The sequence below is a fragment of the Pygocentrus nattereri genome, chromosome 6 (assembly GCF_015220715.1).
Source record: "Pygocentrus nattereri isolate fPygNat1 chromosome 6, fPygNat1.pri, whole genome shotgun sequence".
NCBI classification, from domain to species: Eukaryota; Metazoa; Chordata; class Actinopteri; order Characiformes; family Serrasalmidae; genus Pygocentrus; species Pygocentrus nattereri.
Genome location: NC_051216.1, coordinates 28071877 through 28095185, shown reverse-complemented (window position 1 = coordinate 28095185; position 23309 = coordinate 28071877). Strand labels below are relative to the sequence as shown.

General features: G+C 39.4%; 1 protein-coding gene across 5 annotated transcripts in view; it reads right to left on the bottom strand.

Moving 5' to 3' along the window:
- Positions 1 to 1595: 1595 nt before the first annotated feature.
- The window catches only part of myo16 (myosin XVI), a 226034-nt gene continuing 204320 nt past the window's right edge, over positions 1596 to 23309 (bottom strand). For 4 of the 5 annotated variants that reach the window (XM_037539483.1, XM_017704691.2, XM_037539482.1 and 1 more), the window contains exons 33-35: positions 20495 to 20647; positions 18627 to 18712; positions 1596 to 3562 (exon numbers count right to left, since the gene is read on the bottom strand). In XM_037539483.1, coding sequence (XP_037395380.1) covers positions 3383 to 3562; positions 18627 to 18712; positions 20495 to 20647 — 419 coding nt within the window. In that variant the 3' untranslated portion in view covers positions 1596 to 3382. Of the gene's footprint in view, positions 3563 to 11987; positions 12069 to 18626; positions 18713 to 20494; positions 20648 to 23309 lie in introns of all 5 variants that reach the window. The other variant, XM_017704693.2, reaches the window with a different exon arrangement.

Here is a 23309-nt window from a genome sequence, read left to right as displayed (position 1 = left end):
CAGTATGAATAAATCAATCAAAGCATGGCCAAAAACATTGGAGGAGTCAAAATGAACTGTTTGGTACATTGTTAAGAAGCAAAAATGCACTGGTAAGATTAGCAACATCAACCAACCTGGCAGACTACCAATTACTACAGTAGTAGATGATTCAGAAGACTTTGAATCATGAAAAAAGTCATAAATACCACTCACAAATGTATGTATACACTCAAAGGGGCCAAAAAGGCTTCTTTGCACTATGTATAGAAGAACGCTCCAGGGGTGTGGTTGGTGACCACGGCTATACATTATGTTAAGGTTCTTTAAACCTCTGAAATGTTCTTCAAACTAACAAATCCCTTGTTTAACAACGTCCTTTAGGGAACCCAAAATGGTCTTCCATGGCACTGCTTAAAAAACCTTTGTGGAACCTTTTTTAAGAGGGCAGATACATCAAAGATCATCATCAAGAGAAAAATATGAGAAAAATAAGAGAAAATGACCTCAGAGGGTTTACCGCAAAATGCAAACAACTGGCAACCCTCAAGAGGAGAAAGACGAGGTTACAGGTTAGAGTTCTGGGACAAGGTCTTATGGACCAAAGATTATATGCTTGAGCGGTCATGATCCAAAGCACTCTGCCTCATCTATAATACACTTTGATATGGACATGTAAGGCCAACAGCAGACTTGACTCACTTGGAAATGACAATGCCATCACAGTGTAAATATACTAGGGGTGGGAATATCTAGGTACCTCACGTTTAGATTAGATTACGATTCAGAGGGCTGTGATGCGATTATAAAACGATTATCGATGCATCTTTTTTTCTATACAGGATTTCTTTTTTCTTACTGTGCGAGGACTTGGTTGTTTTAAAGCAAAGTATCTGTAATGATCTATAATGAATTTACTTCCAATATGTTTTATTAATAAATCAAACGGAAATTATCTAGAAAGCTCTCATTCACTACTCTTGTTTGAGACTCTGCTGCCACTCATTTGCTATAAAATGCTCTATTAGGGTGAAATAAGATCCAGTGGTCAGTAAAGGTCACTGTGTCAGTAAAATATCTTCGAGACTGGATGCTGAATCTCGGTTCCAAAGCGTACAACATAGCGCGAAAGCCCTGGTTCTCAACGACTGAGAAGACTGCAGGTCACATAGCAACAAAGTCTCGCCTCACTAGAAGCTACAAAAATGCAAAGAGATTTAAGATGAACATTTGGAGACGAACGGACTTATTCGCATTTATGAGCGGTGCATTTGGTTTCCTGGTACGTTAATTCTGCAACGAGAGAGGGTCAAACACTAAAAAATTGCGAAGATGAAGTTGCTTCTCTTTTCCCCTGTTCCACCTTAAATGGTGCCGTATTTACATTTGACGCCTCATTTAGAATTTAAGGTGGAATGGAAACATTCGAACAAGAAGCGACTTCAGCCTCGTAAATCAGCAGAACATTGAGAGACATTTTACAATAAGCTGCTTTACTTCTGAGGAAAAGTTTCCTGATGGAAAGGGGAGGAAAGCGGCTATAGCCGAGCTAAAGCTTAAAGCAGAGCAAAGTAAGTCTACGTTTTCGTTCATATTGTTTAGCCTATACTAGGACATTTGCACACACTGAGACATACTGGACATTAAATGTGGCTGCCAAGGTGGTTTGACTTTGTTGAAAGGACAAAATGTCTCTTTTAAACATTTGGGTTGTGACTCCTGATCTAACCTGGCTTTAATGTAGAGTCGGTCGGATTTCTCACTAATTTCAGCTGTGTTTTTGTTATGTGCCATCAGAGACTGTCCGGGTGCTGCACTTACCCACTCCCAAGGTCCGCTTTTTACATTCCATCAACATTACGGTATGAATTAAATATTTAGAAAATCGATTTTTGACATTTGTGAATCGATTCAGAATCGTTCAGGTCCGCATCGCAATGCATCTAAGAATTGAGTTTTTTCGCACCCCCAATACATACACATATATTTTGTCTTTCTTCTGTACAGTTACCATTTTTAATCTAAGGTTCTGTTCTAACAGCAATAATATGTTAATTTGGTAAGTTACTTATAGCAGCAAATAAATCCAATAACTACAGAGCCAAAATAACAAGCATGTCACGCCCAGTTACTCACAGACTGAACTCTATGTGCTGTATATTGATCATCTGCCACCACCTAGGAATCCTACCTAGAAAATATCACTAGGACTTTTGGAAACCCTTGAAGAGCGAAAGCCTGGAGTAGGTCAAATCCCAGTAGTGAAATCATAATTTGGATCCACATGTATGTCCGCTAATGTTCATATACCTGTGCTCTTGATCAGCAGCTGTCTTTATCCTGTAGCAGTCTTAGTTACAGGGTATGACTAAAAGTACTGTTTACTGCGTTCTATTCTTCAAAATTCACTAGCTTTTGTTTCACTTTGTGTGTCTGTGTTGCTTGTTTTAGCCTGGAGTGTGCTATATTCTACTCAGTCAGGTGGACGTGTGCTTTGCGTCTGAAGCTGGTGGTTTTTGTCGTGTCGGATGAAAGTGCACCTGGGCTATCACTGAGAGTTTCCCTGAACCCTGGCCTTTGCGAGAGCTCACGGTTCCTATGAAAAGGGTCGTGACCTCTGAAGGTGGGTCTCAGAAGCACCTGAAAAGAAGTGTGAGGCATAGCTGCGTCGCTGAACCTGAAGAAAAGACACAGTTCGCAAAGCAAGAGCACTGAGGTCCTCACAGAGACAAAGAGACGCATCATGTAAACTTCAGAGATGTCCACCGCCCCTGTATGTCATGCTGCACTTAAGCTGGGTCACAAATGCCACTTTTTTATATCCACCTAAGGCAACAGCATAACAATAGGAGCAACCAGCACCAGTTTGATTCTGAGAAGCAACACTGAAATATATGGCATACGAATGGAGACTGAAACTACAACACAGAGGGGCAAGTTACAGATATGCTTGTACAGCCCTAAGTTTGGATCAGATCTTCCATACCAGTGCAGTGTTCGGAACAAGTAGCTGTAGACTTTTAAGGTTTAGAGGAGCCACCCAGGTCAGTTGTGAACTCTCCCTCTACTTCTCTCTCTCTAGACTAAGGCATGGCAGTGAGTCCTTTGGGTTTCCACATTATTTGGTCCCTGGTGGCCACAAGTCCGAGAAAGAGAGAGTAATAGTAAAGTTTCTCCTTTGTCTCATTCAATTGTGCTCCAACAATGAAGACTTGATAAGAAAGAGACAACAGAGAGAAAAAAGAAAAAAACAGATGAGACAGTCCGTGTCTGAGGATCAGCATACCACCACCTATTGAAAACTCCAATCCATAGGCAGCTACATTGTAAAGGGACAGTCTTTGTGAAGATGAGTGGCCATTCAGGCTGGGGCAGTAGAGCCAGAACCAATGTTACATGGCCTCTAGGGTGATGTTTTCCTTTCCATATTACTCTTGTGTTTTAGCAACAGGGTAGGTGAGGCCTGTGTGTGGAGCCAGGCATTCTGCCAATCTGTCCGACCATCACACACACTCCTCCTCCGTCGAAACAAATCCTGCAAAGCAGCCCTCTGATCTCCACACACACGGAATCGCTGGATGACCTGAAAAAAGACAGATGGGGAGAGAGGGACAGGGAGAGACTTAGCTTACAAAGAGTGCAATAGGGCTCTTTTTAATCCACATACTCTAAATTCATTGCACCTATACTTATTGGCCATCTTATCAAGTGCACTTAGCATGTAGGTTTTTAATTACTAACTGTCAATTGTTAGTGCATAATTTATTGTCTTAGTCCTGCAATGCCACATGTGATCTTGTACTGTAAACATCTGGGAACAAACATAAGAATTTCTGGGCTAAACATGGGTGGCACTGTAGACTAAGTAGGAAAGGAGCAAACTGAGTGTGAAATTTCAAAATCCATCCAATGCCTCATGAAGCTAGAGCTAAAAGTAGGAGGCAATGATGCACTCATCAATATTATCAGATGATGTAACATAAGTTAACATGGCTGAAAAACTGCAAAGGGAAAACAGATCCATTAAACAAGACTATACTTTAGCTTTAGAAGATATCAGGTACCAGAGTCTTCATATGCAGTATTTAAAGTGAATAATTTTGTGCATCATGTACACCTCTTAAAAATGACAAATAATGTTGATACATTCATTTTGAATAGTTTGCTAATAATTGAGTTTTGTGAGCTAGCTAACTTCTTTTGCTTGTGTTATTAATTGTACTGCAGACATTAAAAGAGCATGCACTAGAGGATTTTGAGGGTGGGTTTAGACCCACTGAAGAAGGGCTATAAAGATAATACACAAACTGTGCAGAGATTATAATAATAATTATTATAATTATAATCTCTATCTGTAAGTACACAGTAAAAAGATGTGTTTAAAACCTCCAGCTAAGCTGCAGTGCCTGATATACTCATTTCAGTGAAACAAACTTTACCATTCCACTACCATGTTAGTTTCACTGCTATGCTAAGAATGGTCCACCACACAAATAATATCTGGTCAGCAGTGGCCCTATGGTGATTTATTTTCAATGACTGATGCGGGAGGTGCATGGCAACAGTTACCAATTTTACACAATGCAGAAAGAACACAGGACAATGCAAATAATTCAAATTTACATACAAGATTTCCATGTTCATTTGACAAAATATAAAGGCAGGAACAGACGGGGCTAAAAGAAGCCAATGTATGAAAATGGCTGGGAGATATATGATCAGAGCTTTGGGGCAAACAAGCATGATGAATCAGTTACTATTAAAAACTTACCATGACTTCAGGCCTTTTGAGTCAAATCCATATTTCATGTGTAACAATTTTCCCCCACCTGTCTGCTTGCGGCGCCATACGGTGTGAAAATGACTCGCTCACCCGTAGTGCCCCTGCTGCAAAATACCTGGGCATGAATTACCCATGGAGGCAGAACCTTGTCCTGACAGCTGCTGCTTGATGTCAATGTATATGCATGAGAGACATAACTAACAGTCCCCTCTGCACACACATAACACTTAGCCCTCATCCATCAGTCAAAAGTAATCAATGCACAGATAAATCAATCCAACATGCATTCTAAATCATATGCAGCTGGCAAATGCCAGCAATTGGAACAAGACCTACTTCTGGGCTTCAAATCTGTACAAAAGGAGATGAGGATGCTGGGTCAGGGGCAGAGAACCATAAGGCTAAGAGTGGTCAAAGGAGAGGACTCAAAAAAGAAAAAAAATCCCTACCATTCTTTTGCCCCCCCCCCCCAGAGTTTTAGTCAAACAGTGGATGGCTTAAACAGAACAGAGATCTAAAAGGGTGTCTCAAAAAGACTGTGATTCATTATCTCCACACATATGGTCACAGAGTGGACAGAAAAACATAGAGCCTAAATGTTGTCTAAATGTGATAACAGAGCAGAGGATGAGTGAAAAAGAATGAAAAGAAACAGCAAAAAGACGCACAGTTCAGAAGAAAAATGTTTGGATAACGGCGCTTTCATACTGACAGGAGAAGCCAGAAACTGCATCAATGCCTGCATTGCATAATGCATTCAAGCTTATTCCATGCTGTTTTGCTTCAGATATTATTTACACAGTTATGTTGGAGCTGAGAGAAAGTAAAGTAGAAAAGATGGAAAAAAAACCTCTGAAGCAAAAGAGCAAGAAAGCAGCTGCAAAGCTAGGAAGAAAAATTTTTGGATAATAACGTTCACAATGACAGGAGAAGCTAGAAGCAATGAATCACTGCATGCACTGCATAATGCATACAAACGTGTTCTGTGCAGCTTTGCTTCAGCTATCATTATACAGCAGAGTTTTACTACTGTTCAGGCTCAGGAGCCTAAAAGAGCAGTTTGAGGATTAAAGCCTACTGCAGAACATTTTACAAGAAACTCAACAGGGTGGTGAGCAACTGTGTTGAGAGCATTTCAGATGAGAAACCAGGCTATCTCTGTTTCGTCATCCCATCTGAAGACATGGGGGGAAGAACTCATCCATAAACAGAGTCTATGTCAGAGCACAGAATTGATGTTACAGCAGAGCAGTGGTGCATCCCAGCATTCAGGACACCCAGACACACACCCACACCCACACACACACACTCACCCAGACACACACCCACCCAGACACACACAGCGGTCTAATCCACAATTTACACATATCTGTTTATTTTCAGGAATGACAGCACAGTCTCCAGGAGCAAGAACAGCAAGCTGACACTGTGTTAACTAGACTAGTTAAAAGAATATTGCAGTGCTTTTCAGCCTAATCTCTGGTGCATTTTTAGCATTACCATGGATAATCATTTTGAGGATTAGCCCTGTGCATCGTAAAAGAACAGAAAATCTGTTAACTTGAAACTCACTTATAACCAGGGGAGCAACGGGCCACATTGGAATGGATGGGATAGAACACAGCTCAGGCTCAGATTACTAACGCTAGGCAATTGCTTTAATAGTGAAAACGACACATAGCAATTATTCATTGTTTCAGTGCATGTACATAATCCACAGTGGCGTTGAAGTCCAGCCTACAGCCCACTCACTCAATAGAACGCTGCAGTGCGGCAGGGTCCCCCATGGTAATGCATTCTGCAACAGTTCGTAAGTGCATTTGGAAGGTATGGTAAAAGCAGCTGAGACATTCCACAACTGATAATAAAAGTGGTCGTTCACATTCTAGTTTAATCCAAACTTCGTAGAATGTTTTGAATTTTAAACCTACTCTAAGTGATTCACTTTTTTTGACAATTCATGTGTTTGTAGAAAATTTCATTATGTAAGCTCATTTTTAACTGTCCAAGGGCTGAAATGACAGTGATGATTAATACTGCGATAACTAGCCTACTAGCATCAGGCATTTATATGACAGATAAAGTATTTAAATATATGATAACTAAATGGGCACTGGACATTTCTGACCTTCCAGTTAAGTTGACCTTATCCAACATGTTCCAGATTGTTCCAGTTTTGCAATTTTGTCACAACAAAGTTGTTCTGATGAGCATCTCATGTTTTCAGGTGCATGCCCTCTGTCTTGACAAAAGCCTTGACTGGTAGTCCTTTTATGTTTAGGAGATGTTTTTATGTATCTTTTAGAAACTTTTAAAAAATGTCTGTATCTCTTTGTTTAAAACCAATTCAGTCATGTTTTTCAAAATATATTTTCCTTTTTACAGACTATTCTTTGTAAATTTTCATGCATTATGTGAAAAAGGACTGCTGGCAACATGCATATTTTAAGTGTTCTTGCAGCTTCAGCAAAATAGACCCTAATGTAAAGGAAAGTCAAGCTAATAATAAACAGTCAAGCTTAGTTTTTAGCTTGTGTTTTACTGGAAAAACCAAAAGTAAAGAAAATGCACTAGATTCATACATTTCTTGGTTGATTAAAAATCATAAGGTATATTTTATCAGACAATTTACCCCATCCCCACGTGACCATTTCCACCAGGCAGGTACTTTAGCATTTGCCTACTGGCTTCTCCCATAAATGTAACCAACAGATGCGGAAGATAGAGATAAGGGTGAAAAACACTGCAGTTTTCTCTACCTCATGAATAATCAGTTCATTTACACCATATTGATGGAATATTTCAGGTTATTTTGCAATTTTAATGTGATCAGTGATGCAGTGTGTGGTGAAGTGTCACTGGAGACACAAAGATGAGAGATTCTGTTCAAAGCCCTTTATACTAATTACTCAAACACTTAGCATATGGGTCAAATACATCTTTTACATCTCTGACAGCTCCACAAATCTTAAGCAAAGTTGGTTGTCTAGGTGTCAGGGGTGGTTTGATGGTGAAATGCCTTGTCCCTGGGGAGACCACAGTCCATGCTCTGACATTAAAGCCTGCTCCTCCTCCTATGTTCACATGGAGCTGGAACCCAATGAGGGTCACTCCCGACTATCACCATACTGAAAGGTCAGCAGGACATACTGGCCTCATCACAGTCTTATCAGCCTATGGACACTATGAAGACACAAAGACTACATTAACCTCACAGATATTAAAGCAATCTGAAAGCACATGGCAAAGGGCACAGCAATCAAGCGGCATCATTGCTGAAGAGTGTATGAGGCAAAATCCTGCTATATTTTCAACCATCCAGAAGAACATCTACTCATTAGCTTTCCTGTACTCAGTCCATCCCTCTGTCTATCACGTCTGATCATTTTACTCATTCATGGAAAACATCTTAACAATTTACAGTGGTACATACGATTTAAAGGGCTCATACTATTTTTTTGGCCTAATGTTGTGCAGCATAAAGCAGTACTACTTAGAACTTCAACATGAATAGGCAGGGCTAAAATGATGTAGGCTGAATTGCCAGATACACATAAATTTTCTAAGCTGCTTATCCTCTTGGGTGGCAGGTGGTGAGTTCACTGGGCAGAAAACACCCCGGACAGGTTGCCAGTCCATGACAGCACCAACACACAGATATGTACATTTACACACATTCACACCTGGGGGTAATTTAGCATCTTTAAATTAGCAGATACAGGCTTAAGTCCCTCCCTGGACAAACTACAGGCATTGCTGATTTTGTAAGTGAAAAGAAACGTATGAAAAACAGATCTGCACATTTTAATGCACAATTAATGTTTATTTGCTGAATTTAACATATTGGAAAAAATAAAACAAACAATGTGGACTATGTAAAAGTTATTTTTTTTCCAATATGGTAAACTTTACACAAATGTTTTCAGAACAAATTTCTATCCATTCACTGTACAGGACATGACAACTTATTTTCACTTAGAAAATCAACAAAATGTGTAATGTGACCAGGGTGTCCAAAATTTTTGCATACAACAAAATATGTAGATATGTAAGTGACCGCTAAATTTCATGACAGCAAAATTTTTACAGCTTATGGACGGAGGAATGACAGGTATGCCTTGAAAGTCTTCCATTAAAAAATAATTTTTCATGACATGGGCCCTTAAAATCCTTTACATCTATGATGAAATTCATTTGATAATCAATAGTAGATAAGTCTGTTAAGCTTTCTCTCACTTCATCCATCACCTCACTTTCACAGCGTAAGCCTACAGTGTAAGCCTACAGCGTAAGACCTACAGCAACAGCTACCTGTTCGGCAGGCAGTGCCACATGGGATTCTGTTGGACTGCCAAATCTGGGATTAGATGATGCACATAATTAAAATTTCAACTGCTGGCTGATTCATCTGTACAATGTAACTGTCAACAGGAGACTCAAAATCCCTCCTTAAACAACCCAAGACACCTTCTATTCACAATTACCAAGAATAAAAATGTTTGATGTATTACACCTATTTAGGTATGCCTTAAATGCATAATAATACAACACTTTAATTGCTGTGTACTGCCTGTCTGTGGACATTGATTTAACTCTGTCTGTCCCTTTTGTCTCTGCATCCTAGCTTTCCTTTATTTGTAACAAGCCACTGATGGGAACAAAGCTGCCGTGGAGCCACTTTGTTATGTCTTCATTCTGGAAGGTGGCAGAATTCCATGGGCTTTCATTGACTCAAATTCCAAACGCTGTTTATTGAGGATTATCCTGTCCAAAAGTGGTGCAATTTGAGGGAAAATTAGGCAGACGCTGTGGTGTAATTGGGTAGTGGTGGGAGTGAATTGGTGGGCATTGTTTAGGGAGTGTGTATAGGGCCCCGTGCACAACGGCAGCATGCTATCATCAGATTAGAGGCTCAGAGGGAGGTAATACACACCCGTCAGCCAGTTCATGTTAATTAGATACCACAGAATTAAGACTGCGCACACACACAAAGCATAGAGGACAGCGATTATGAGCCATTCAACATATATGAGGTGCATGGTCGGGTTTATGTGCAAGACAGAAATGGGGAGGATGTTTTTCTCAAAGTTTTTGTTGTCTGTATACAAACTCTTTCTCAGACACTTTAGAGAAGCAATATTGGTGGCATTACTGTAGAAAAGAGGGATTGCCCTCTTTATATTAGTAATATATTGCATAGACTAAAAGCTGCTATTTGACTGTACACATGTTAAAATGATGGAGAATGTGTTGAATATGATTCTATATAGAACCTTTTTTAAAAGAGCAACAAAAAGGGTTGTTTGATTATTACAAGCTTGACATTGTAACAACAGAAGAACCATTTGGTTCTATATAAAACCAACTCAAACACAATCTCAAAAATAGAAACAGAAAAGTAGCTTGTTTACTGTGATTACTTTGACAGAAAATAACTGTAAACATATTTAACATAAGATCACACAAAATAAAAAATTGCACTAGAACACTGAAGCTGGATATCTGAGATGTGGAATAAGGTTTTACAAACTGATCAGTGTAAATTTGAGATTACCTGAGACCAACCAACTTCTAAGACTGAACTTTGGAGGTGTTTACAAGAAGCATGGAAAAGATACCTTCAGATATAATTGAAAAACACAATGCAAATCTCCATGCTGAGAAATGAATAACTTGCAGTAAATGCCTGTTTTGACAGGAAAACAAAGAAACAAAACTAAATAGTACTCTCCGAGTTTTGCACAGTACTGTTTATGTAATTAGAATGTTCTAAATTTAACCCTAATCTTAATCTCTGTAACCAAAAAGAAATGGTTCTACTCTCAAAGAAACTGTAGCTTTTGTAAATAAACTTGACAAAGGATCTTGTATTGCTCCTGACATTCTGTCACTCCTGTTTTTCCTATACATTTGTCCTGAAAATAAATGAAAACAAACATGCAAACAAAACAATAAAAAACAACGACTAATTTGGTATAATGGCCAAAAAAGCATATTGAATTTATGTCTTACAGTAACCTAACTCAGCTCTTCTCTCTCTCCTCATATTCTTGAAAAGCTTCCAGCTTGCAGGCTTTAGCAGGTCACCTGAGTGCTCTTACACTCAGTAATGTGTATCATCTTGCCAGGTCAGAACAGGACAAACTTGGAAAGAGCTTGCCTTCACAGGACTATCCAGGCCAAGGCAGGGCTCCACCTGAGTCAGTTCAGCACAGGTTAATACCAAACCTTATGTTACACTAAAGAGTGGAGCACAGTGGGTAAAATGAGGACTGAGGGAAAAGGTCAGAAGTAACGGGAGGAACAAGAAAATGGCACTTTCTTTTTGATTATTTCAAAATATACTTTACAATATAAGCAACCAACCAATTACTCAATACATATACATACTACATTTCTTGTTCATTGCTCAAACACACACAATGATGTATTTGGCACACATCAATGTTTGTGGTTTCTTAATCGTTTGAGTCAGAGCAGAGACGTGGTTCAAAGCTTCTGTTCACATAAGGCATGATTCAGCAGCCAACAATGAGCATCTCAGCATGTGGGTAAATTCTATAAAGAGCATGAAGAGCCTCTGTCTCAGACATAAATAAATAAATAAATCCAAGAAAAGAACTCAAAGGAGGAACTGATTGAATGAAGGTTTGGGCAGGACTGCTATGGAGTCAGCAACGAAAGAGAGAGCAGCAGAGGGGAAAGCAGGCACTGGAGTAAAAAACTGCAGCTCGTTTGTCTTTTTTTAGCGCCTTGACAGGAGCATGCACATCTCTGTGGATGCCCATCCATGGTCGCCTTCCACATTTGCTTTCAAAAGGGACCATTCGTACCACATCTTAACAAAAGATAAAAAATACTGACTCATAACATCTTTAATAATAATGCTAGATACATTTACAATATCCAGTATCTTTCACTGTCTCAGGCTTTGGCTTTATGGTACATAAAGACCTAACAAAATGTTCTGAGTTTGCTCACTCTGACTGATCACTGGTTGCCCCCCCTCCCCCAGTAACATACCACTGTGTAACAGACTGCCAAGTGAACTCCATTTCAAATGGCCTTTACTGGCAGACATGAGGCTATAAAACATTAAATGAAGCTTGTGGCAAGAGCACAGAGCTGCAGTTTCCTATCAAAAGGATGAAAAGAAGGAGTGGCACAGGTGGAGCTCAGGGCGAAAGGGGAGCCAATGAGGTGCCGGCCAGTAGAGCAGACTCACCCCATCCCCACAAAGACACTACCCATGCCCAGGCTACAGCGCTGCCCCTGCACCAAAGGGCGAGAAGTTGAGGTGCCCCCTCTGGAAGAGAGGAAAGAGAGAGACAGACACATATGCTTTAGATGAAGAGAGAAAAGAACAACGTAAAAAAGATTGTTTTCACTTAAAGAAACAACTAAGCTGGACTTAAAATTTTGATTTTGATGAACCTCAAATAATAAGTTAACAGGATGTAAGGCATGGATTATTGTTGTTCTGTTAATGTATTATTTGGGTTCAGTGAACTTCAAATCTTAAGCCAGCCAGGTTACTTATGATAAGTTAAAATGGCAAATCTTTTTACAGTAAAGACAGTTTAAAACCACTACTAGACATTGGTAAAAATAAGGTACTCATAACACTGCTAGAAAATGAAGGCACATCACAGTCAATTAACTGGATACATTATAAATTGGAAAAAAGGAACAATTGAAAAAAAAGGAACAATTTCACTAGCAAAACACTGCACATGCAACATCATATTACCCCCGAGTAATTGGCAAACTACATTAGGCTTTCACAGTCAAACCTTCAGTTGTTTGTGGTATTTTTGTGGATTTTTGGTGGTATTGTGGTTATTTCTCAGTTCTGCTCCTAAAAAGTCTCTATTGTCATGAACTTCATGCCTTTGCAAGTCTGAGGAATTCTGTCACAGTAGATGACTTTCTAAGGTTGTAGAGCATCTTCTTCTGGGACAAGCAGCACAAGACTCCTCCATTAGTGGACAGGATGAATGAAAACACTGTTCCTCCAGCTGTCCTTCTCACTCCTCTCGGGAAATCTCCCCTCCGAATGAATTGGAGCACTGATAAGAACGGAGCGTTCCCCCTCTCAATACTTATCTCAAGACAAGCTGAGCCGATCAATAATTAAGCATTACAATATTCCGCATGTTAACGTGTTTTTTTTTTTCTTTCAAGAATGCAGATCAATGGTGAGCGGATGTGGTAGGCGCATAGAGAGATGTGGTGAAGGCAGGCTGCCTGCTGAAATATGAAGCAGATATGTTGCCAGGGCACATTAGCAGTAAGGAAGGAGACTTCTGCATTAAAAGGCCATTTCCTGCTTCCGAGTGCCATAAGGACATTACAGTCTAGAGTGTCCTTCTGAAGTGACCTCTGTTGGGGTTGTAGTTGAGTAATGGAAGGGGGCATGTTGCAATAACCATCTGGCTTTCCTCTAACCAGGCCCCATGAGCAATGATTTGACTGCTGTAGGTACAGTAAACTTACTGGAACAAAGACTGTTTTTATGATGTAGCAGAAACAGGTACATGTTCGTTTGCCTTATACTACAATGTGCTGTCTTTCATTTCCTCTGTTCTTATTTTCGTGTATTCATGTACCAGCATACCAATGTTGAGTCTTTAAGAAGATGTAGGCTTATTGAGTTACATTCATGCGCACTGATAATAGCTAAAATATCTGCTCAGTCTACGCCTTTTTTTGTCTTGCTCTGATGCAGGTACCAACACCAAAGCTAAAAGTAAAATGTTCTGTAGTAGTGAGCTAGTTCTGAATGTGGTTTGAAAGGCCAATTTGAAAACAGTTTATTTATACAGCACATTACTTTAGTGTATTTGCTTCTCTAAATGTTGCATTTGTGTCTACCTGGCACAGACGATTGAGCTTTTAAGAGCAAGTATAAAGTTACTAGCAGGGCTGAGCAGTAGCCGTGAAGGAGAATACTCTCCAGCTTATGTAGCTCAGTACAAAAGTGTCCAGTTTCAGAGCACCTGAGTTTGGATCGCTTACCTCTGTAGGGGGCAATTCTGTACCTGTGAATATTTCATTGGCCACTTGAATAATTAAAGCTTTATTTAAAGTGCAGGAGATGTGCATGACTGTAAGACATGTTTATCATTTAAAATGCCTTTTACGGCCATGTCCCTGCCTCTCCACCGGCCAAGTACTTCCTGGTTTCCGGGCAGTCATGTGACCCCGACCCTATCATGTGACTGAGAAAGAGGATAGAGGGTTGAAGGGGATCTGGAAACTGGAGAACTTGTGGCATTGAGTGTCCCTAGAGGTAGGCCAGGCTTAAGTATCACTAGTGAAACGTTCAATACGCCTCCTAAAATAACACAACAAACAGTGGTACATGAGTTTCAGTTGGAGAGTAGAAGACTCTTTGTTTGGCCTAAATCCTGTATTTTTGTTGTATTTTAATTTTACCTTGAGGTACAAAGTTATAATTCATTTTTATATACTATTGCTCAACAAATACTTTTATCTGTAATGGGGTAACTCTACAGGAGAAGGATATTTAGTCCAAGTAATTTTCATTTTCTTTTTATTGGTCTATTCATCATGAAATTTTGAAACAATGTAAGGGGCAGCCCAAAAATGAAGAGACAAACTGTTTGTCCTAACAGCTGCAAAAAAACATTTTCCGAACCTCTTTTTATCTCTTATAATAAAGCCAGCTGTTACTGGACCTTTGAGATGTGTATGCGATAAATAAGCTTTGTTTAATTGGCTGTTTTGTATTGTGCATCATTCAAAAAGCCTTCAGAGCTTAAACACTCCTCAGATCTTCAAAGTGAACTGGCAGAGCTAAACAACGGAATAGGTGGATGTATTTAAATAATTTGGTTCTTGTGACAGTAAACAACAAATTTAAAACAGGCTGTTTCTGCAGCATAGTTTAACAATCTTTAGATATTAAAATTATTTCTTTAAAAAAAAAGTCACAAATCACAAAAACAATGAAATGTCATTTTGTATTGTTGTTTAACAGTTCAAAGATAGATCTTTTTGTTGTTTCATGGAGTGATGACACACCAGAGAATCTCTTTGGAATGAGCTGGAGTTGCATTTATGACCCAGAACTAATCATCCAACATCAGTACCTCATCTCACTAATGCTCTTGTAGCTAAATACAAACAAATCCTTGCAGCAACATATATGCCTAATAATACCCTTCATTCAGAAGGTGTCTATAAACTTCTGGACATAAACATATACACTCATACATGAGTTAATAAGTATAACTCACATACAGCAGGTGTTTAATGAGTTCATGAGGAGTATAATTAACACACAATTTTTACACTTAATTTACACTTAAGTAAACAAAAAGAGAAAGACAAATTCACAGCTTATTACTCCCCAAACATACCTGTAGCTGCTTCACACTGAAGGCACCTGTTAGGAGTTTACATAAGACGCAGGCTATGTGATTACACAATGTTTTTGCCTGTTCATTAGAATAACGGCAGGCTAAATTCAATCTTAACATAGGATGAACTGTACTAGATTGGAAACAGGCCACTGTGGCCATCACTGAAAAAGTAGGACACATTACGATCTTCTTATAATAGATAAACAACCCACTGCTCTGTACCTACGGGCTCATTTAACAATACTACCTCAGAGTGACCTCTCCACTCAGGTATACTACAGTAATTATGGCTCATGATAACTGCTTAACTGATGTGGTGTTTTACATTCAATGACAAGTGGCCCATGTTGGCACACTAGACAAACACACATTATGTGAAAGAACACCTAAGTGCTGGAGAGAGCAAAGTGACCTATATAGTGCACATGCTCATAAATCATTACAGCTTAGTCATAAAGCATAATGCGAGGCCCACAGCAGGGAGGTCTAGACAGACAGCAGCCTCTGTTGGATATCACACACAAAGCCACAGACAGATACACACACACTCCCTCACTGTCACTATAAAGGTATATAACCGTTACTGTCTCTCTCCCTTGTTTATGTGTGGGTAAGGAACTTTCAGAGATGTATAAGGCACGCATTGTATACACGGCTTTGCAAATGTTCAGTCATTATATTGTAAAGTCATTTCTGTATGAAGGGGCGTGGGCTGTCCTTTAGCCTGTACATTCTCTCCATAGCAACGAGGCTTATGCAATGTGCATTTGACTGTCACCCATCACGAACACTCTATCCAGGCTGTCAGCAAGTCACAATATGACCTGTCCTCAATATCATCATGTAAACATGTCTTGTGTAATTCTGCTAAGAGGGTTAGCATGATTGCATGTACCATATCTGACCATTAATTATGACCCCTATCATCACATCCTACACGTTTGTCCACTTCTTCAGTGCTCTTAAAATAGCCTTATCACCTGCCCATCTTCTTCTGTGACACAGCCATTGCATGCAGGATGTGCAGCATATGACATGCTATAAATGACACAGCTGAAGCCCTAAATCCACTAGCCAACATGGCAGATAGGGAACATTCAGCTCAAACTGATTTAGGTCTCCGGCTATAAGCCACATATTATATATGACAGGTGTCACACTTGTCATGGCACATATGTCATGCAATCCCAGATCCCAGATGTTAGAATTCAACCTGATATTCAGCCCACATCTGTGCCTAACAGGCATTTCAATCGCACAGCTACATGCCACCACATGGACATTGACAATGTCGACTGTTTTTTATTTTATTTTATAATTTTTATGACAGACCTTCTCACATACAGAATCTCAGCACCTTTTGGATAGCCCTTTTCTATTTGACTACAGTAAAGATGTCAGAGACTAGATAAGTGAGAGAGAGGATGGGGAGAATGAGAGAAGGAGAAAGAAAGAAAGAAAGAAAGAAAGAAAGAAAGAAAGCACAAGAGACAAAGAAGAGAAAAAAAGAGAAAAAGGGAGTGAGAAGGCAAGAGTGAGACAAGGAGAAAGTGAGAGAAATGAAAAAGAGACAGAGAGAAATGGACAAAAGAAAAAAAGCGCAAAAGAGCAAGAAAGAGAAAGACAGAGAATTAAGCTGTACTTCCACTGAAAGATTTTTTTTCTGAAAATGTTTAAGAGTTTGCCAATGTAGGCTATGGAAACAACTTATTGGAAATATTTAATAAATGTTGGCAAAACCTTTTTCTATTTAACTTTAGTGTAAAAAAAGTTTGTCAATACCTGAAATGTCTGGAAAACCTTCCATGGAAAGTCATTTTTTCCAGGAAACATACATATATGCATAAATTTAGCATCTTGTGACACATTTCTCTCACATTCCTTTTACAACAAGCACAAACAGCATGGTGGAGAGGTACAGCTGCATTGAATAGAAAGTGTTCTAAAAAGAACCCTGCTACTTTTTTGGGCTCTTACAAATAGAGAAAAGATTGCAGCCTTTCTAATGGAAAGGATTCAAACAGCTCTGTACAGCAGAGAAATATGCTCTTTCATGGGGAAAAAAACATGTAAAATAATAATTTTTTTTATTTTGGGGAAGTTAGTAAAGACAAAGATACACAAAATGCAACTAACATGAAAGTATAGATGTACATATCAAACACAACTATTTTTAACCAATACTCATGCAACAACTGATTTCTGACAGGAAATGTCACTACATAAAACATTTTATCACTTGTAATCCATGCAAAAAGTAGAAACACGAGAGAGCAAGAGATAAAGAGAGAGAGATGTTGATACTGTGGTGGAAACTTTGTGTCATGTAGCTTCATTAAGGTTTAATCCAATGTGAGCATTAGCCTAGTCTCAGCACGCAGTGTGTGTATAAGACAGTGAGAAGTGGAGCTGGGCAGACGAGGGGGACAGAGTGATAGCTTTGGCCTGGGTGTGTGTGTGTGTGTGTGTGTGTGTGTGTGTGTGTGTGTGTGCGCTGTGGATATGTGGCTGGGGAACACTGCTCCTATTCCTGGGCTCTGTCTACACTGGATTGAGTGATATAGCAGTGAACGTAATCTCCAGATAAGCTCCCTCTCAACTCATCTGGCAGAGTGCTGGGTCTGAGAGGACCCACGAGACACTCTCACTTTCATTACCCAAGATTACCTGTGCCTTTGGAGGGGTCAGAGGAAACCTTCACTACCCCAGAGAACCGGATAGGAGAGAGCTGATGTGTATTGATAGCTACACTATATTTCCAAAAGTATCCAGACACCCATTCTAATTAACGACTAGAGATACCTTAATGTGCACTAACTGCTGACAAATACTTTCAACTGCGCAGACACAATTTGTATAATCTCCATAAAAAGCAGCTGCACATGAACCTAAGGTTACCATGTCTAATGCCAAGGTAGAGGGATATAAATCTCCCCAACAGTGGAACCCTATTCTCTGAAGTAATGGATCATCATCCAGCACCTTTGAGATGAGCTGGAGTGATCCAGATACAAATTAATAGCCATCTGTGATCCAGAACTAATCATCCAATATTAGTACCTGACCCCAAACTACCTATGAATACCCTTTTATTTGAGATGAACTTTTGGAGGAGCATATGTCTCCAAACCTTTGGATTTATAGGGTAAATTTTGAAGCCTAGATCTAGAATAATCTTACAAGCCGGATTTTAATAGCATACAATAAGCATACTTATTGTTCCATACTGATCCATGCTCCTTTGCAAAATAGAAAGCACAACATGTGCAAAACATTTTCTCAGTAATTGGAAGATGTTAGATTTGAAGGAAAGAACTTCATATTTATTCATGAACTTATCTGCACTGTGTAACTTTGGCTGAGGAAGAACTTAGTAATGCATGACTGGAGGACTAACATGTTCAAACAAAATTTGGACCCTTTTATTTAGTATTTTTAACTTGTAAACCTTAATGACAAATTCAGATATACTTTACCTGAGTGTGATGGCTGTCCATATGTCTGTGTAGTGTGGAGGCACTGGATGCATTTGACTTGTGGTGTCCCTCATCTTCTAATGTCCCTGTTCAGACGGTAAGAAACGTATTGTTATATGAAAGTTTTTCCCTAATCACTTAACGGTCTGCTCACTCATTTGTGTGTATAGTATCTTGTTGAAAACTAGCCATCCACATATGTCTGCACTATCAATATATAGTCTGCTTATTTAAAACAGATTTATTCAAGGAAAATTGTCTGTATATATTTTTATATATATTTTTCATGTACATTTTTCAAAGATTTTGTTGAGCAGGTTTTACACATTGAACATTGTCATTCAAAATGCACATACAAAATAGCATTCAATACAATTTAAGTGATATACATGCTTATTGTTGAAATTTATCACAATTTATAACAATCGTAAATAAAAAAAAAAAAAAAAAACTAAAATCAATAACAAATTAATTTTTATCCTAAGGGGCTAGGAAATCAGTAAAACCTACAGGGATAAAGTGATAAAGGGCCTAACTGCTAGATCATTCTCACACATTAATTTTTCCTCTTGCTTCCTGTAGCTTGGGGTAAAGAAGCCACTACCTTACCCATAGAGATCTTAGCCTCACTGAAGGCACAAAAGGTAAGTGCAGGAGATGGAGTAAGTGTTTGACAGAGTGAGACACAGAAAAAGACTCTGGCTGGACTGATGGCTCTTAGGGTGAGAGCACTTTATCAACTCCAGGGCCTTTCACACTGATCACACACTGCCTCAATGATAGCTTCTGGGTCAGCTCACTTCATTTCCCTTTGTCTGTCCCCACTGCCTCTTTCTAACCTTGCTCCGGATGTGTTCTACACACTCACTCACTCATTCATTCTCTGTGTCTCTACATTCCTGCCCTCATTCTGCCACTTTTTCTCTTTCTCAGGCACATTTTCCTTCGTTCTTTCTAACATCCCAACAAACCCCACAAACAGACCTGTCTCCATTACTCTTTTCCTCCTCTGTGTGTCATGGTCAGCTGGGTCAAGGCTAAGCTGCCTGAACACGTGTGGATAACCACATCCCCCCAGTGCAAGGCCAAATACTTTCGAGGAACAGATGTTTCCCTTCATATTTAACCTGTTTATTTGCCCAATGAACATGAATCATGTTTTTATCTGTCACCATTATGATTATTTATTTGGCCAGCTTTTGTGCGTGAAATCAAGTGCATGTCTACTATTACCTCATTTACATATCATTTATATGAAGAACACCGCACGTTTTGGAGATGTTTCAGCAACAGATTTACAGATGTTTCAGTCAATAAAACAACAGCATTCAGCAACCTGTGAGCCAATGGCTGTGCCTGAAGACGGATTTGAGATTGAGCATTGGGGTTTGAGGTTGAGCAGGGGGTCCACTGCTCTCCCTACCAAACGTTGTGTTAAAATTACAGCGACAAGAAAGAATAAAATGTGTAATATCATTTATTAAGGTCGTAGAATAATGCAATTGTATAGTGTGATTATTTTACTAAAATGATGCTGTATTATTGCAGTGTATGAAATGCTTCAAACAGATGTGATGAAAACGATAATGTCAGTGAAATTTGCTCAATTTAGGATCAGATTTGACCGTATGCAACTCGGGGCCAACAGATCTAAGATTTCCTCCACACTGGACACTGGGGGTATTTATTATTTCAATATTTGCTCTGATATTCATTTTATATTTCAACTGATACATTGATATTGGACCTTCCTTAAGGTCTCCACATGAGCTTCTTCATTCTGAAGTGGAGACTCTCTATGACTGAGTGACTTACACCACTTTCATTTAGGCCCAGTTATCTATACTACCCTTGACCATTACAGTTACCGTTAGAGATCTGGTTGCCATTCTCGATGGGAGCGGGGCTGGGGGAGTTGGGCGAGGTGTGGTTATTGGCGTTTTTGTCCTGCAACTGTGGGGAAGAAGAGGTGGGGCCTTGTTCCTCTCTTCCTGGCAGGTTCATGTTGGAGTTGGAGAAACCTGCAAAAATGGAAAAAAAGCAATCAAGGACACAGATCATCAAGATGTATGCCTTTCAGCGTATCTCCAAAACATCCCTGCAGTTTCTGACCAACATCTGCAACTTCTGATACACATCAGCAGAACAATACAGTGACCCCTGGCTTCAGTCTCCACACACGACATGTGATGAGTTTGATGTGATGGTCGGAAGTAAGCGGAATGCGAGGCTAGCACCTGCTGTCTCCAGCCACACAGGGCCCAAGATGCAGCAGCTGCACAAGTGATGCGGGTCCCATGCTGACGCCAGAGAAGAAAGCAGCGGAAGCAGGAGGGGCTGGCGTTAAGCCGTGTGGCATGCAGGCCTGCTTGGATCTGATGGCCACCAAGATGGATTTAGCACAGAGGTCATCTGCCCCTTCAAAACACTGCCATCAGCCCTGTTTCCATTACAGCATACTCACAGGCAGCTCTTGTGACCTCTAATTCTGCACCAACTGGAGGTCCAAACAAGGTCTAAACTTGACACAGAGGTAATTCAACATTTATAACTGTTTAACTGGACAGCTGTTTGATAAACAGGATTCTATATATGTTTCAAAGGACCTTCTAACAATGTTGGATATGTGATGAAATAGTGACACAAACTTATTCTAGCTACTAATCATATATAGCTTGATGTCAGTTAGAGGTCAAATAAAAACTGAATTTTCTTCAGTTGGACATACACTATATACGCATATTTCAAAAACATCAGTCTTCTAGGGAATTTGGTGTATTTATGTCCTGAGGGCACACAACTAGACAATAAGACTACAAGGTATTGGTATTACACAAATAATGTGTTTCAGCTATTAAAAAGTACTCAAAACCCCAGAGCTCACTGTTATCATGTACAAACCAAGCTAAACTTGTGTAGATCTGTTTGTGCTTTTATACATAAACAAGAAGCTGATCCAGCTTCCGACCTGGAAAAATTACATCAGATTGTGAAAATTTGTTGGAAGAGGCAAATTGTGGACTAAAATGAATTATGCAGTGTAGAACCAGCTTTTCCAGACATGGCCTTCAGAACCAATTTTAATATTAATATTAATTATCCCTTTTCTCTGATCTCTCTGTATTTTAACCACAGAGGGGATCAAATATTGCATGGAACATGACACCCCACAGGACAGCCCTTTCACTCAAGATGACTGACAGGTAATATCATTAATAAAGTAGAGGCTGAACCTGAGCATTGTCTGGGGCTCTTCACAACTCTCTGCATGCCCTCTCCCTGTAGGTTTCACTGACAGATGTCAGAATGACATACAGCATTTTACCAATGCTGGCCCAGTGAGGACAAACACTACATAATACAAAACAGAGAATACTATGTAACTATGTTTGTGAGAGCATAGAAGGTAGTGATGTCTATCTGATGCTTGCCCATCTTGCACAGGGAAACAGATTAACAGATTGTAATAAGTGAGCGTACCAAAGCGATAGCTATGATGGGATCATGATACATGCCTTTAAACAGCTTGACAAAGATGACACATATGTTGTGACGATTAATGCACATGCACATGGACAGTAATTCAAGGAGTCATTTCCTCCTCTTTGGTGTCACACATACACACACGTTTCTCCAGGGAATCTCACACACTTGGCTATGGAATGACCCACACTCATCAGCAGAATGGGAGACTTCATATTTAATATTTCATAGCTACATCATCTCCTGCTCATGTAATATTCATGGATCTTGTGCTAATACCCCCTGTGCCCCTCCAGCCCCTCCACTTTGCAGTGGTGGGGGGGCCTCCAAGCCTGGATTATCATGTTCATGCTTATTATTGGAGACTCACACAGGAAAATGAGAATAGTAAAGGAAGAGCATACCAACTCCAGTGGGCTTGAGTGTGTATGTATATGATTACAGGGATATGAACTCCTTCAATCCTTATGAAACCCTTGTACACTTTGATGATACACAATATGTTAGACTGTTTGAGCATTCAATAAACATAAAATAATAAGCCAACTATGGACATGCAATGCAGTGTTAACACCTTATTGGGGATTGATTTGCATTTTAAAACAAGTTCATAATATAATCCATATCTACTTGTATGTAAAAGTTTAAACACCCCCAGTCAAATGACATGTTTAATTGGTTTCTACAGTGATGAAACTTAAATCTGGCATTTTAGGTACATTTTAGTGCAGAGTTTGTATATACTTGCTGAGTTTAACATAGTAAAACATGATACATAAAATATTAAAACTTCCAAAGCTGTTGCACAGGCTCCTTTTTATGTTTTTTTGCAATATGTGAAATTCAGCAAATAAACAGTAATTGTGTACTACAATGTGCGGTAGTATGTTCTCTGTAGAGAATTTGTACTTATTTTCACTTTGAAAATCAACATGCAAAAACATGTAATTCAGCTAGGGGGAACTGTATGAAGTGCAGTGTGCATTACAGATAGATCAATAATGAAGTGCAGGTGAGTTAATGATGATTACTTTAAATATATGTCACAAAAACTACATAATGTATATATATCTCCATATTCAGCCTATTGAAGTTCAGCCCCAATTATTCATGTTGAAGTTACAAGGAGTGTACCAGCCCATACTGCTTTTTACACATAGTATGAAGCAGTCAATCAGAAAAGAAGGCATGTACTTACAT